The sequence below is a fragment of the Acinonyx jubatus genome, chromosome E1, assembly GCF_027475565.1.
Source record: "Acinonyx jubatus isolate Ajub_Pintada_27869175 chromosome E1, VMU_Ajub_asm_v1.0, whole genome shotgun sequence".
Lineage (NCBI taxonomy): Eukaryota > Metazoa > Chordata > Mammalia > Carnivora > Felidae > Acinonyx > Acinonyx jubatus.
The window spans coordinates 43,841,087-43,857,985 of NC_069397.1; the positions used below are offsets into that span (position 1 = coordinate 43,841,087).

The 16,899-nt window shown below is 39.9% G+C and overlaps 1 protein-coding gene across 1 annotated transcript in view; it reads left to right on the forward strand.

The window, feature by feature from the left end:
• Positions 1 to 295: 295 nt before the first annotated feature.
• The window catches only part of LOC113597097 (EF-hand calcium-binding domain-containing protein 13), a 65,849-nt gene continuing 49,245 nt past the window's right edge, over positions 296 to 16,899 (forward strand). Inside the window, exons 1-3 of the mRNA XM_053211848.1 lie at positions 296 to 729; positions 7,440 to 7,549; positions 11,865 to 12,025. Coding sequence (XP_053067823.1) covers positions 7,520 to 7,549; positions 11,865 to 12,025 — 191 coding nt within the window. The 5' untranslated portion in view covers positions 296 to 729; positions 7,440 to 7,519. The remainder of the gene's footprint in view (positions 730 to 7,439; positions 7,550 to 11,864; positions 12,026 to 16,899) is intronic.

Here is a 16,899-nt window from a genome sequence, read left to right on the forward strand (position 1 = left end):
ACGGCGAAATCCAGGTGCCGGGAGGACAGCGCGCGGGGAGGAGCTCGCGTCTGGGCCGCCGAGCGGGGCCAGGTGAGGTCACAGGCCCTTGTGAGGTGGGGTGGAGCCGCGGGGCCGCAGCGCTGTCCAGTGGCGCGGAGGCGGCGGCGAGCTCAGCCGCTCCCCGCTGCTCCGGAGCCCCTGCGCGGTGGCGGTGCCCTGGGTCCCGCACTCCTCCAGCGCGGGCCGTTCAGTGGGCGGAGCGTCGGCCTCGGTCAGGTGACCTGGGGGCGGGGCTTAGTCGCGTGGGAGCCCGGGAAGGCGGCGCAGCGAGAGCGCGGGGCCACGCGGAGGGCTGAGCGGCCTGCAGCTAGGACCTTCGGATCCCATGGGGCTAGGGCCTCGGCCTGTGAGGCGGGAGGAGGGGAACACCCTTGGGAGCCCGAGGGGGTTCACGGTGGGACCCCCCCCCCGCCCCCGGGGGACACAGGTGGAGAGGCAAGACTTGCCGAGGAGCGTGCCACCCGGTGCGAGGGACAAAGTGGAACAATTACGGAGATGGACGAAGGTTCCAGAAGGGGCAGCGATGTGACTGGGCGGGCCGGGCACTAAAGGGGCAGACGCGGCTGGATCCGATGGTGCCTCGGAAATGGTGGTGGTTCTAGAAGGGTGGAGGTCATGGTGGCTGGGAAGCTTCCCTGCTTCTTGAGCAAACCCTCAAACCTCTAGTAGAGCACTTGTTTTCATCTGGTGAGTAGTTTAACGTGTTCACAGGTCTACTCACTTTCTTCGCCAGAAGGCTAAACGAGCAGGGCCTGTTGGAATGTTCCACAGCACAGGTTCTTCCATGAAGTGGAAGTTCAGTCAGTATTGTTAAAGGTGGCAGTTGGGGGTGGTGCCGGTCGTGTGTGAACGTTAAGGGCAACGGGTGCAGTGAAGAGGTGTCTGCATTTGCTGTTAATGGACGTTTGCGGTCATCGCTGCAGGGGAAGTGAGGGAGGAAGTGAGGGGGCGGCTTGGAAGGGAACCCAAATGGAAAGAGTAGAAAGTACTTTGCAGAAGGCTGTCGCCCTTGGGTGATGGGAGGGAAGCAGATGAGGAGGTGGTGGTAACTCAGCAAGTGAGAAAGTGCAGTTGCGAAAGCGCAATGCAAACATCAGAGCACTAAAAACAAAATAAAGTTAGATTCTCCATATTTCTGCCTAGCTGTGCCTCTGGGTTTACTAAGCAGCAGTGTAAATTTAGTGAAAGTATCCCTGGAGTTGGGAGTCAGGGACCTGAATTTTGCTACTATTTTGTGTACGTTGTGTGAGCAAATCACAATCTTTCTGTGTATCAGCTTCCTTATATATAATTAAGGTATTAGACCAGAAAGATTTCTTTTTTAAAAATGTTTATTTTTGAGAGAAAGAGGGTACAAGTGGGGCAGGGGCAGAGAGAGAGGAAGACGCAGAATCTGCAGCAGCCCCCAGACTCTGAATTGTCAGCACAGAGCCCGATGTGGGGCTCGAACCCCCTCCAAGTAAGATCATGAACTGAGCTGAAGTCAGAAGCTTAACCCACTGAGCCACTCAGGCACCCCTGACCAGAAAGATTTCTGAAATCATCCCAGCTCTGTTGTGGATTCTATGATTTCATGTAACAATAAGCACTCCTCCCCAACTTCATTTACGGCTTTTAAAGTTTATTTAAATTTCAATATAATTAACATAAAGTGTTAGTTTTAGGTGTACAATATTCAGCAATTGTATACATTACTTAGTGCTCATCATGATAAGTGTACTCTTAATCCCTTCAGCTATTTGACCCATTCTCCACCCACCTCCCCTCTTGTAACCATTAGTTTATTTTCTATAGTTAAGAGTATTTCTCGGTTTGTCCCTTTTTTTCCCTTTGTTTCTTAACATATGAGTGAAATCTTGTGGTATTTGTCTTTTCTGACACATTTCACTTAGCATTATACTGTCTAGCTCCATCCGCTGTTGCAAATGGCAAGATTATTCATTCTTTTTTATGGCTGAGTAATATTCCAGTGTGTGTGTGTGTGTGTGTGTGTGTGTGTGTGTGTGTGTGTGTATACCACCTCTTTATCCATCCATCTATCAATGGATAGATGGGCTGCTAACGCTTGAGCTGCTTCCAAAATTTGGCTATTTTAGATAATGCAGTAAACATAGGGGTGCATATAGTTTAAAAAAAATTTAATGTTTATTTTTGAGAGAGAGAGACTGAGCGCAAGCAGGGGAGGGGCAGAGAGAAAGGGAGACACAGAATCTGAAGCGGGCTCCAGGGTCTGAGCTGTCAGTACAGAGACCAATCAATGTGGAGCTTGAACCCACAAACCATGAGACCATGACCTGAACCAAATTGGTTGCTTAACTGACTGAGCCGCCCAGGTACCCCCATATATCTTTTTGAATTACTGTTTTTGTATTCTTTGGATAAATATCCAATCGTCTGATACTGGATCATATAGTAATTCTATTTTTAACTTTTTAAGGAACCTCCATACTGTTTTCCATAGTGGCTGCACCAACTTGCATTCCCACCAACAGTGCACAAGGATTCCTTTTTCTCTATATCCTCACTAACATTTGTTTCTTGTGTTTTTGAATTTAGCCATTCTGACAGGTGTGATGTGATATCTCATTGTGCTTTTGATCTGTATTTCCCTGATGATGAGTGATGTTGAGCATCTTTTCATGTGTCTGTTGGCCATCTGTATGTCTTCCTCCCCTAATTTTAATGTATGAAATTATAAAATTTTGAAACTTCTATACTCTGCCAAGGAATGGAAAACCCTTTAATAATAATATGATAGCTTGATCTACATGGGGACTGAATCAGTCATGATACTTAAAAAAAAATACTTGTGATGTATCAGACGGTTTTGAATTTCCTTCTTTTTGGGAGTTTTTGATGAATCAGATAGTGACCACCAAGATGTAAGGGAAAATGAGGAAAGACTGCGTATCTGGGAATGTGGTGGGCAGAACAAAGGTATGGCTGGTGGTGGTGGTTTTCTCTCTCGCTCTCCTAGTACTACCGGGACTAGAGGGTGAGTAGATGACGCCTTCTTGATTCTCATAGGTGCTTCCAGACATTTCTTCGTTGCATTTTCAAAATGCTCAGTTTTGCATCTCGCATTATCAGATTATACCACCCACTACCACTCCTTGTTGCTTTAGTTAAATTTCAGCTCCTGGCTTTCTGTGGCTCTAACTGTACTCCTGTCATGATTCTTGTGACTTTAGCATTCATGTAGATGATCCTTCCAGTACTCTGATCTCTCAGTTCCTGTCTTCCTACGATTATTTCACCTTTCCTCAGTCACTTGTCCCTTTTTCATATTCTCAGTATGAAAAATTAATTCTCAATTTATTAATTATTGCTAATTTCTTACTGTGCCTTATTTGGAAATTAAACTTTATTGTAGGTATTTGTGTTAAGGTAAAAACAATATATACTGGGTTTGGTACTCTGTAGTTTGAGGCTTCCATCGGGGGTCTGTGAACAGGTCTCCATGCATAAGGTGGGGGAATACTGTGTGTGCCATTCTCCAACCATCACATTCCTGTCTTTCAGGCTCACTCTGACTCTAATAATCCTTGGACCCCACCAGGATCTTCAGTCTACCTTTTTTTTTTTTTTTTTTTAGATGTCACTCACCATCTCTCATACTTATTTCCCACCCACCTACTCCGTTTGTTACATGGTCAATAATTAAAACCATTCCCTTTCATTTTCCCCCCCAGTTTCCTTATCACATTTTCAGTTCATTTTACTTTCTTGGCTAAATCATAATCTTAGATTAAATCTAGATCTCTGCATTGAACACAGCTAGAGAAAAAAACCACAACCATGCTTCCTGGTTTCACTTTAAATTCACTGTCCTTTCCTCAAGGGACCCTTGAGGCTGCCCAGCAACTTTATCAGGTACCCCTGGGCTATTAATTCTTCCATTCTCCTAGATGACTGCTATATAACAATACCTCTATCCTCAAACCTCTAGCATCTTCTCTCACATCCTTGTTCTCAGTTGATTATGCTGCTTCCTGTTTCACTAAGAAAACTAAAGCAATCGAGAGCAGCTGGCTGGCTCAGTCAGTAAAGCATATGAGTCTTGATCTCAGGGTTGTGGTTTCAAGCCCCACATTGGGTGTGGAGCCTACTTAAAAGCATGTATATATATGAAATAATAAAAGCTTATCTATATATCAAATAATAAAAGAGAACTCAGCAATCAGATGATTTCCATCTTAAAAGTTTATATATATAATATAGATATTAAATAATAAAAGAAAACTCACAGCAATCAGATGATTTTCACAAGCCTCTACAACCACATCTGCTTACTTGGTCTTCATGTAATTAAGCCCAATTACTCTGTCATGTCTCCTATTCTTATAAGTATATTCTCAGCTAAGGACAGACCCTGCCCTTGTGCCCTAAATCTCATCTCCTTTATCCTACTTGAGAATATTGTTTCAGTAATTCTCCCCTCCAGTGTGATCAGTTTTTGCTTCTCTACTAGATTATTCTTATCAGCGTATGAACATGCCTTTATTTTCCCCCATCTTCAGCCCTCGTAACCCCTTTGCCCCTCAGCTACTACCTCATTTCTTTTACACTTTAAAGCATACTCTTTGAAAGAGTCCTCTTCTGTTTGTCTCTGTTTTCTCTCCTCCGTTCTCTCTTGAACTCACTCCAAGGACATTATTTCCTTACCATACTACCCAAATGGCTCCTCTTAGGGTCGTTGGTGTCCTCCATGTTGGAAAACCTAATCAGCCTTTGAGTACTCCTCTCACTTCACCTGTTGGCAGCATTTGTCACAGCTGATTACTCATTCTTCTTTTTTTTGAAATTTATTTTGAGAGACAGAGAGAGCGAGCAGGGTAGGGGCAGAGAGAGAGGGAAAGAGAGAATCCCAAGCAGGCTCTGCACTGTCAGTGCAGAGCCTGATGAGGGGCTGGACCTCATGAACCTTGAGATCATGACCTGAGCTGAAATCAAGAGTCAGACCCTTAACGAACTGAGCCACCCAGGCAATTGCTCATTCTTCTTTTGGAGTACTTTTTTCCACTTGGCTTTTAGGAATCTAGCCCCACCTGGTTATCCTCTTTGTGACGACTAGAGTGATCCTTTCAGAAAGGACTTTACATCATGTCATCTCCCTTCTCAAAATGCTCTCATGGCTTCCCATCTCAGAGCACAAGCCAGAGTTTTTACAATGATTTAAGGGCCCTCTATTTCTGCCCCCCTTCCTTGACCCCTCTGATCCCCACTTCTTTCACTTTGCTTTTTCTGCTTCAGCTTTATGGGCTTTCCCACTGTTCCTTGAACAATGAAGCTGCTTCTTACTTCTGAGCCTAGGTACTTGCTTTTCTCTGGCTGAAGTGCTGTCCCCTAAGATATTCATTGGCTTCCTACTTTCATTCCTTCAGATCTGTATGCACAAGTCTCCCTCTCAGTAAGGTCTTTCTTGGCTACCCTATCTGTTCCCTGCTTCTCTTCCTTAACATCGTACTTCACTTTTTCCCCTACTTTACATTTTTTTCCCCTTTAGTACTTATCACAGATAACATACTACACATTTTACTTATTTATCTATTTTATTGTCTCTCCTTGACTAGGATGTAAGCTCCATGGGGAGCCGGATAAATAAACAGGATTTATTTTTTCCTGTTTTTTCACTGCTGTATCCCTGTTGTCTCTGTTTTCAGCCTGGAGGAGAGCCTAGTACATAGTAAGCATGCAGTATATATGTGTTGAATTCATGGATGGAGAGACAAACAGATAGATTGGACAAGAGAAATACAACTTCATTTCTCTTGGTTTGTCCTTGCAAGTTCATATATGTATCATAGGATTGAAAGACTTGAGACATCTTTTGTCAGATTTATGGGGAAGGGACTTCCTGTACTATTTTTTCTCTTAGCTTGGAGAGGGTTATGTAGTATTTGATTCATCCAGCGGATTAAAACCAGTCAACTTTTTGATAGGTCAAAAAATTATGAAACAATTCTTCCTTTCATGGTTTATTTAAATAAAGCTTACTGTGCTTAATTAGGTACTTTGATAAGAAGATGTTGGTGAGTAATCTCCATAAGGAAGACATGCCTTCTCTCTTTTCCTTTCCTTTCCTTTCCTTTCCTTTCCTTTCCTTTCCTTTCCTTTCCTTCTTCCCTCCTCCCTCTCTTCCCCCCTTCTTTCTTTCCTTCCTTTTATACATATAGCATTGTGCTTGTTATTGTGAGAAATAGTTCAAAGAATGATAAGATACCAATCCATTCCTTTCAGTCCATCCATGAAATTTAGGTTATAGTTGATATAGGAGATGTATATGTGGCAAATAAAAATATAAGGCAAATGATTAATGCCAGTTGAGTAGTGAAGACAGTTACAATGGTGGAGGCCATACTATACCAAATAGTTGCTGAGTAAAGATTGAGCTCATTAGAGGAGACCTCGAAGAGGTAACATCGAGTGGGTTGCTGGGGAAATCTGCATAGCCACCTAATGTCTTCTGAGATGGCTATTTGTCACATGGTTTCATTGGATTTTTAACATGGTTTGAATTCCAGGAATGTTGGACATACCACATGCAGCAGTAATTAGTATAACATTTCAGAAGTAAGTGATTTTAAAGTACTATCTCTGTTAAGAATATTAATACTTGCAGTTAAACTTCATGGTATGAAAATGACCCTGATCATTGTAACAATGTAATATAACTAGCAATGTAATAAATAGCACATCCACTGTAACTCAGAAGTAAAAAAAGCCTGTGAAAATGCGAGGAATTTTGAAAATTGGTTGGTATGTGATGTGGAAGTCTTTGATTTAAAACAGGCTGAGGCATCTTTTGTTTACAATAGTATTTTTTTGAGAGGCGATGCTATAGGGTGCTGAAGACCACGGCTCTTGAGTTAGGCTGTCTGACTTCAAATTCTGACTCCGCTATTTGTTGCCGGTTTAATCTTGGACAACTTGATCTGAGTCTTTATTTTCCTCATCTGTAAAATAAAGATAATGATAATTCCTTAAAAAATATCTGTAAGGAATAAATGAAATAATTTATGTTAAAGTGTTCATCATAATGTCTAGTGTATAGTAAGCATTTAATAACATTGGGAATTGCTGCTATGTTAGTAGTTCTGTTTCTCTGGGTTTATTTGAATAAATAAATATAAGTGGATTTCTCTGCCTTTTATGTCATTTGTTTTGGATTTCTCTACTTCTTATACCACAAAAGGTAAAATTATGGACGGTGTGATCCCCTGTGAATTACAATCTGCTAACTGCTTTTTCTAGTTTTTGTACACATATATGGCTTGCGGAATATCTATTTGGTATTATACTGTGTTACATTACAGGGATAACCAGGTAGGTAAATGTAATTAAGTCTCTTAAGCAGGCATATGATTTTTTTCTTATCTTTTTTTTTTTTTTGGCAGGAAATCCTTTTGTGCTCATTCATACTTGTTCATCAAGACCTTTGAGTCCTCAAGGGCCGAACTTACCTCTACACTGAAAAATGGAAAGTAAAGTACCTTTATTCTGCCAGGTATTTTTTTCTAAAACAGTTTCTAAAGGCGGCTGCTGCTGCTGCTTCTTCTTCTTCTTCTTCTTCTTCAAAAATAGTTTACATTAAAAAATTAGTTTATGTTTATCTCACACCCATAATCAGTAAGCAGATTCATAGAGCAATATAGTTATAGGATCTTTTAATAACTAAGGTGAGTTTTGAGTTCTTTTAGTGGGCATGTAATGAACTTTCATCCCAGCAATATCAAGAGGTCTGTGGTGTATGTTGAGAGTATTTTGCGGGGTAGGGGACTGGGATAATTTTTTGGGAGAGTAAAGGATTTAAACCTACATAAACGGTTGTAGGTAACATAATTAATGATGTGGGAGTCTAACCAGAAGGTAATCTAAAAGATACCAAGTGTCTCTAGCCTTCTTCCCTGCGATTCAGGGGATGTTCTTATCCATTGGCCGGTATTGTGTCAAACAAAAAACAAACCCGGACTTAGTAAGGAGAGACTTTATTTGAAAGGATTATTCCAAGGGAGGAAAGGGACTATTTATTGAAATAGGAGAGGGAAGGCTGTGACCATAAGATCCTCAAGGAGCTCAAGGGCTAGGCAAAAATGGCTTTTCTTTCATGGAGAGGAGTCAACAAGGCTAGGAACTGGATTTGGGGAAGTGGGATGAAAGAGTGGCATGATGAGATAAACAGATCAGAGAATATTTTAGGGGCCTGGAGGAAGGAGGAAAGCTTAACCACAGTTTGGCTAATAATCCTTCTGTTCTAATTAATCAGTGGGGTTAAAACAGTTTAGCTAATCATTTCGTAGAACAAAGAAAAGGAATTTTGAAGGTATTTGGCCTCGTCATAGGTAAACAAGGGGGGCATCTGTGAGTTTTATCTAAAGCTTATGGGGGGGGGGAAGGGTGATTCCTTGCAGCAGGCCATTTTCCAGAACACAAAAGGGTAAAGGGATTCCTTTAATCTTCACTGTTTTCCAGGAGCACAAGGCTCAGGAAAAATTCAACATTGTCAACTCAGAGTCTTAACCTTTTAAATTTATGCTTTCAATGGATCTGGTGCTACCATATGACATGTACCTATACTGTAATCTGAAAGAAATTAAAAAAAAACTTTTTTTTTAACTTTTATTTATTTATTTTGAGAGAGAGCACATGTGCGCTAGAGAGAATATGAGTGGGAGAGGGGCAGAGAAAAGTAGAGAGAGGATCCCAAGCAGGCTCTGTGCTGTCAGCAGACAGTGTGGTGTGAGGCTGGATCTCACAAACTGTGAGATCATGACCTGAGCTGAAATCAAAAGTTAGGGGCATCTGGGCAGCTCAGTCGGTTAAGCATCCGTCTTTGGTTCAGATCATGATCTCATGGTTCTTGGGTTCAAGCCCCACGACGGGCTATGTGCTGACAGCTCAGAGCCTGGAGCCTGCTTTGGATTCTGTGTCTTCCTCTCTCTCTGCCTCTCTCCCACTCATCTGTGTCTCTTTTTCTCTCAAAAATAAATAAACATTAAAAAAATTAAAAACAAAAGTCAGATGTTTAACCAACTGAACCACTCAGGCGCCTCCCCACCCCCGCAAAAAAAAAAAAAAAAAACAATTTCAAGGCTTCTTGCTAAGTACCAAGATGTGTGATATGTCTACTAACCTGTTCCGCTTTTTTATACCTAATACTTAGTTGATTGTATCCTCATGAGCTGATTTGGAAGAGCTGATTCTTAAAAGTTAAAATAATTAAGAGTATTAATATATCATACCAGTTTGTCTTCCTTAGGCTGTGTAGTTTATACTTCACAGACGGTTCACCTTTAACCACAGAATTTCAGAGATTGTTTTCTTCCTTGTCTGTATCATCAAAGTTTCTGTTCACTCTTTGACTGCTTCTGTTCATCTGGTCTTTGATAACAGGTTTTGTGCCTCTCTGTCTTTTTAGATCTTCCTCCTTTTATTTTCCTGGTTTCTGTTTTGAGCCATTTTTCTCAACATCTCTAGGAAACTTTTCATCATTCCTAATAAATATTAGGGCAGCAAATCAGATTGCCTTTTTGAAGCAGGTTGTTAAAGGTGTGCCTCTGTTGTAAGATGAATGTATGCAGACCCTAAAAGTCACTGAAATAGTTCCCTTAATTTACATTTTGTGTAGAAATAGAGATTCTCTAAACCCCCTTAGTGATCTGCTTTATACATTGCCTTTGTAATTTGTTCAGGGGTTAAAAACTAATATACCTTTGATCAGCTAGATGCAGTCCAGTTGTTTTAAGCAAGCAGCCATGTTTTTTAAGTTTATTTTTGAGAGAGAAAGAGAAAGTGAGGATGAACAGTGGAGGGGCAGAGAGAGAGAAGGAGAGAGAGAATCCCAAGCAGGCTCTGCACTGTCAGCAAAGAGCCTGATGCAGGGCTCGAACTCATGAACTGTGAGATCATGTCCTAAGCTGAAACCAAGAGCTGGATGCTTAACCCACTGAGCTACCCAGATGACCTGCAAACAGCCACATTTCAAAAGAGTATATTTCTCACTTCATTCCTCTTTTTCTAAACATGTTCATTGCTCCTAGGCTCTAGTTCCTTTTTTGGAGGGGGAGGTGTCTGTTTAGAAGCAATATAGCTGCTTTATTTTTTTTCTCGATAGATTTTATTTTTTAGAGCAGTTTTAGATTCACAGCAAAGTTGAGTGGGGAGTTCCCATATACTCCCTGCCTCTATACATGTGCAGCCTCCTCCACTATCAACATCCTACACCACCGTGGTACATTTGTTACAATCAATAAACCTACACGGACATATCTTTATCACCCAAAGTCCATACTTATTGGGGTTGATTCAGTATTGTGCATTCTGTGAGTTTGGACAAATGCATAGTGACATGTAGCCATTATTATAGTATATAGAATAGTTTCACTGCCCTACATATCTTCTGTGCTCTGCTTATTCGTTTTCCCCCTCCTCCACTGACTACCGCTGGTCTCTGTAGTCTTCATAGGTTAACCTATTCAGAATGTCGTATAGTTGGAATCATATAGTATGTAGCCTTTGCAGATGGGCTTATTTTACTTAGCGATACGTATTTAAGTTTCCTCCGTGTCTTTTCATGGCTTGATAGTTCCTTTCTTTTTAGTGCCAGATAGTATTCCATTTTCTAGATGTACCACAGTTCCTGTACTGAATCTACTGCCATTCATCTGCTGAAGGGCACTGTTTTTTTCCCCAAGTTTTGGCAATTCTGAAGAAAGCTGTTTTAAGCATCTGTGTGCAGGTTTTTGTGTGGATATATGTTTTCTACTCCTTTGGTAAATACCAATAAGGTGTAATTGCTGCCAAATATGGTATAAGTATGTTTAGTACTGTCTTTCAAAGTGGTCGTAACATTTTGCATTCCCACCAGCAATGAATAAGAGTTCCTCTTGCTCCACATCCTTGCCAGCATTTGGTTTTGTCAGTATTTTGGATTTGGCCTTTTTAACAGATGTGTAGTGGTATCTTGATGTTTTAATTTGCACTTTCCTATTGACATGATGTTGAGCAAATGATCTTTTCCTTTGCTTGTTTGCCATCTGCACGTCTTCTTTGGTAAGATGTCTGTTAAGATCTTTTGCCCACTTTTAAGTTGGGTTGTGCTTTTTCTTATTGTTAAGTGTTCTTTGTACATATTTTTGAATATACAGAATAACAGTACTTTGAGTACAGCCCATTATCAGGTATGTCTTTTGTAAGTATTTACTCTCAGTCTGTGGCTTGTCTTCTCATCCTCTTGATAGTGGATGTAGAGAAGAGTTTTTATTTCTTTTTAATTATTTTTTTAAATTTTAGTTTATATATTTTTAATTTGCATCCAAGTTAGTTAGCCTATAGTGCAATAGTGATTTCAGGAGGAGATTCCTTAATGCCCCTTACCCATTGAGCCCATCTCCCCTCCCACAACCCCTCCAGTAACCCTTTATTTGTTCTCCATATTTAAGAGTCTCTTATGTTTCGTCCCCCTCCCTGTTTTTATATTATTTTCACCTCCCTTCCCTTATGTTCCTGGAGAAGAGTTTTTAATTTAATGAAGTAATTTAAAGATGCCTTAAGAACTAGATTCCACAACTGTTAGGTATGTTCACGAATGCTGGGCATTTTTATAGCTGCGTAATGCACTAAGGATAGTTGGTGACATTTAGAACATGTACCTAATCTGAACGAATGCACTGATAATTAAATCCTTTTCAACGAAATCCTGTCTGGTAGCATCACTTTAGAGAAAATATTTATCTACGATGAATTATTTGACCCGGAAGGTCATACTGGACTCACTTGTGCAAAGAGAACACGGTTGACTGTGGCTCTTGGTTACTCCCCAGGCAGAAGAAAATCGCGATTTATCAGATGAAGGCTGCAGTTCTCTTGCAACCAACTTGCCATCGAGACATATTGGCAACAAGAAAGACATCAAGTTTTCTCAAATGACACAGAAGACAGTTTCACATGAAATTAGGGGTTTCAGGCTAGAGCACAGAAAAAGGTAAGTTAAACTCTGAACTCACGTAATTGAATTATACTGCTGCAAGCTTGAGAGAACCAAAAATGTAGCTCCTTTGTTCTCATAAGGTGCTAAATGTGGAGGATCATGCATATTTGTGGCCTTTCTTTTGGTATAGTTTTAACTCCTAGGTAGCCGTTCTTTTCATTTTTTTTCTCATTTCTCTCACAGCTATGTGGAAGCCTCTAAGCCACCATGGGCTTCTAGTTATAGCAGAGCAATTATCCATATGCCTGCAAGTTTGGCTTTTTTGACAAAATAATGTATTTAAGTCTACAATGTGAAGATTTAATATATGTTTACATTGTGAAATGATTACCACCTTTACTCATTTCACATATTTACCTTATTTACTTACTATGTTGGTGAGAACACTTAGGTTCTACTCTCTTAGCAAATTTCCATTGTGCAATATAGTGTTATCAACGCCACAATGTTATGCATTAGGCCCACAGACCTTATTTACCTTTTAACTGAAAGTTTCTACCCTTTACCAGCCTCTCCGTTTTCTTATTTCCCCCACCTCCATCCCCGGAAACCACCCTTCTACTCTCTGTTTCTATGAATTTGGCTTTTTTAGAGTCCACATATATATAAGATCATCCAGTATTTGCCTTTCTATGTCTGACCTATTTTACTTCACATGATGCCCTCAAGGTCCATCCATGTTGCATGACTGGGTAGTATTCCTGTGTGTGTGTGTGTGTGTGTGTGTGTGTGTGATGACACATCTTTAGCCATTTATCTGTTGATTGACATTTATATTGTTTCCCTACCTTGGCTGTTGTGAATAATGCTGTGATGAATCTAGGAGTGCAGCTATCTCTTTGAGAGTGTTTTCATTGCCTTCAGATATATAGCCAGAAATGGAATTGCAGGATCATATTGTAGTTATATTTTTAATTTTTTGAGGAAACTCCACATTGTTTTCCATAGCGGCTGCACCAATTTACATGCCCACCAGCAGTGCACAAGTGTTTCCTTTCCTCCACATTCTTGCCAATACTTGTTTCTTGTCTCCTTGAAAACAGCTATTCTAACAGGTGTGAGATGATACGTCATTATGGTTTTGATTTGCATTTCCCTGATGATGAGCGATTGTGAGCCATTTCATGTACCTGTCGGCCATTTGTATGTCTTTTTTTGGAAAAATGTCTATTCAAGTCCTTTTAAAATTGGATTATTTATGTTATTGAGTTGTATGAATTCCTTGTATATTTGAATATTAACTCATCAGATATATGGTTTGCAAATATTTTCTCCCATTGTATAGATTCCCTTTTCATTTTGCTGATGGTTTCCTTTGCTGTCCAGAAACTTTTTAGTTTGATGTAGTCCCGCTTGTTAATTTTGCTTTTGTTGCCTTTGCTTTTTGTGTCAAATCCAAAACATTGTCCAATGTCAAAGAGCTTACTATGTTCTACAAGTGTTACTATTTCCTTTTCAAAATTGCTTTAGCTCTTTGAGGTCTCTTGTGATTCTATACAAATTTTAGGATTATTTATTCTACTTCTGTGCAAAAAATGCCAGTGGAATTTGGACAGGAATTGCATTTAATATATAAATCACTTTGGGTAGTATAAGACATTTAAAAAATATAATTCTTCCAGTCCACAAACACAAAACATCCTGCCATTTATTTGTGTCTTCTTCAGTGTTTTTCATTAATGTTTTATGGTTTTCGGTGTACTCATCTTTCACCTCCTTGGTTAAATCTGTTTCTAAGTATTTTGTTTTTTGATGCTATTGTAAATGGGATTGTTTTCTTAATTTATCTTTCTGATAGTTTCTTGTTAGTGTATAGAAATACAACTGATTTTTGTCTATTGATTTTGTAATCTGTTTGACTTGGGTACAGATCAGAGGTTCCCATGACCCCTACTCAGGTTTAATTAATTGCTAGAGCATCTCACAGAACTCAGGGAAACATTTATGTTCAGTTTATTAAAGGACATGACTGAGTATACAGAAGAATAGTCCCATGAAGATATTCATTGGGTGAGGTTTGGGAGGGTCCCAAGCACAGGAGCTTCTGTCCCCATGGGGTTGGGGTGTGTCACCCTCCTAGTCTGTGGATGTGTTCACCAACCTAGAAGTTCTCCAGAGAGGGGAAGGGGACTGGAAATGGAATTAATAATTGATCCTACCTACATGAATAAGCCTCCATAAAAATCTCAATAGTATAGGCCTGTTCAGAGATCTTCCAGGTTGGTAAACACATCCACATACCAGGAGGCTGATGTCCTCCCAAATCCTTGGGGACAGAAGCTCCTGTGCTAAGATCCTGCCAGACATTGCCCTATGTATCCCTTCATCTGGCTATTCACCTGTATCTTTTATCATATTTAAAAAAGTAAACTGGTAAACATATGTAACTATTTTTCTAAGTTCTGTGAGCTCTTCTAGCAAATTAATCAACTCCAAAGAGGGTCTTTTGGGAGCCTCTCATTTATAGGTGATGAGTCCGAAGCACAGGTCACAATCTGGAGTTGTGATTGGCACAAGTGGGGTGGGAGCAGCCTTGTGGGACAGATCCCTTAACCTGTGGAATCTGACAGTATATCCAAGTAGATAGTGTTAGAATTGAGGTAAATTGTAGGACCCAGTTGGTGCCACACCCAGTTGGTGTGGCAGAGAATTGCTTGGTGGTGGGGAAGAATACCTCACACATCTGGTGTCAGAAGTGTTGTGAGTGTGGTAGTCGTGGAGGAGTAAAGGGGAAACACAGAAGAAGAATGGGTTTTTCCCTATCACATTTGGGGTATCACATTTACTGTTTTGCCTATGTTGAACCATCCTTGAATTCCAGAAATAAATCCCACTAGATCATGGTCTATGATCCTCTTAATGTACAATTGAAATATTAGTATATTGTACTAATACTGTACAATATTAGTATTGTACTAATTAGTATTAATATTGTATTGTACTAATATTGTACTAATATAATGTACTATTGAAATATTATGTTGAGAATTTTTGCATCTATGTTTATCAGGGATATTGGACGGCAGATTTCTTTTCTTGTAGTGTCCTTGTCTGGTTTTGTTACCTGTAATGTTGGCCTCATAAAACAAGTTTGGAAGTGTTCCCTCCTGTTCAGTTTTTGGGAAGAGTTTGAGAAGGATTGGTATTAATTCTTACATGTTTAGTAGAAATCACCAGTGAAGCCATCTTGGACTTTGTGGGGAGGTCTTTGATTACTGATTCAATCTCCTTACTCATAATTGGTCTGTTCACATTTTCTATGTCTTCATGATTCAGTCTTGTATGTTTCTAGAAATTTATAAATTTCTTTTAGGTTATCTAATTTGTTGGCATATAATTGTTCATAGTAATTTCTTATGAGCTTTAGTATTTCTGTTATCAGTTGAATGTCTCCTCTTTATTTCTGATTTTGAGACTTTTCTTTTTTTCTTAGTCTAGTAAGATTTGTCAGTTTTGGTTATTTTTTCAAAAGACAAACTCTTAGCTTCTTTTATCTTTTCTATTGTCTTTTTAGTCTATATTTCTGAGCTTTGTTATTTCCTTCCTTCTATTAACTTTGGGCTTAGTTCCTTTTTTCCTTCCAGTTCCTTGAGGTATAAAATTAAGTTGTTTATTCGAGGTCTTTCTTTTTTCTTTTTTTTAAGTTTTATTTTTTAACGTTTATTCATTTTTGAGACACAGAGACAGAGTGTGAGTGGGGGAGGGGCAGAGAGAGAGGGAGACACAGAATCCAAAGCAGGCTCCAGGCTCTGTGCTATCAGCTGTCATGTGAGATCATGACCTGAGCCGATCGGACTCTCAACCAACTGAGCCACCCAGGTGCCCCTCTTTTTTCTTGATGTAGGTGTTTATCTCTATAAACATTTTTCTTAGAACAGCTTTTGCTGCATCCAGTCAGTTTTGGTATATTGTGTTTTCATGTACTTTGTCTCCAGGTATTTTTTATTTCCCTTTTGATTTTCTCTTTGACCAATTGGTTGTTCAGGAACATATTGTTTAATCGTTACATATGTGATTTTTTTCAGGTTTTTTTCTTGTAATTGATTTCTTGTTTTATACCTTTGTGGTCACAGAAGATGTTTGATATGATTTCAATCTTCTTAAGATTTTAAAGACGTGTTTTGTGGCCTAACAAATTATCTATCCTGGAGAATGTTGCATGTGTGCTTGAGAGAATGTATATGCTGCTGCTGTTGGATAGAATGCTCTCTATATGTCTGTTAGGTCCATTTGGTTTCCAGTATAGTTGAAGTTCAATGTTCTCCTTCATTTTTCTCTAGTTAGTCTATCTACTGTTGAAAGTGGGGTATTTAAGTGTCCCTTACTATTGCTGCATTGCTGTCTATTTCTCCCATCAGATCTGTTAGTATTTGTTTTATATGTTTAGATGCTGTAATATTGGATACATAAACACTGCAGTTGCTATATCCTCTTGATTAATTCACCCCTTTATCATTATGTAATGATTCTTGTTTGTCTCTTGTTACAATTTTTGGCTTAAAAACATACATTGAGGGGCACATGAGTGGCTCAGTCAGTTGAGCGTCCGACTACAGCTCAGGTCATGATCTCACGGTTCATGAATTGGAGCTCCACATGGGGTTCTGTGCTGACAGCTCAGATTCAGATTCTGTGTCTCCCTCTCTCTCTCTGCCCCTCCTCAATCATGCTCTCTCTCTCTCTCTCTCAAAAATAAACATTAAAAAAAAACACGTATTGAGGGGTGCCTGGGTGGCTCAGTTGGTTAAGTGACTGACGTTCGCTCAGGCCGTGATCCCATGGTTCATGGGTTTGAGCCCCGTGTTGCTCTCTGTGCTGACAGCTCAGAGCCTGGAGTCTGCTTTGGATTCAGTGTCTCCCTCTGTCTC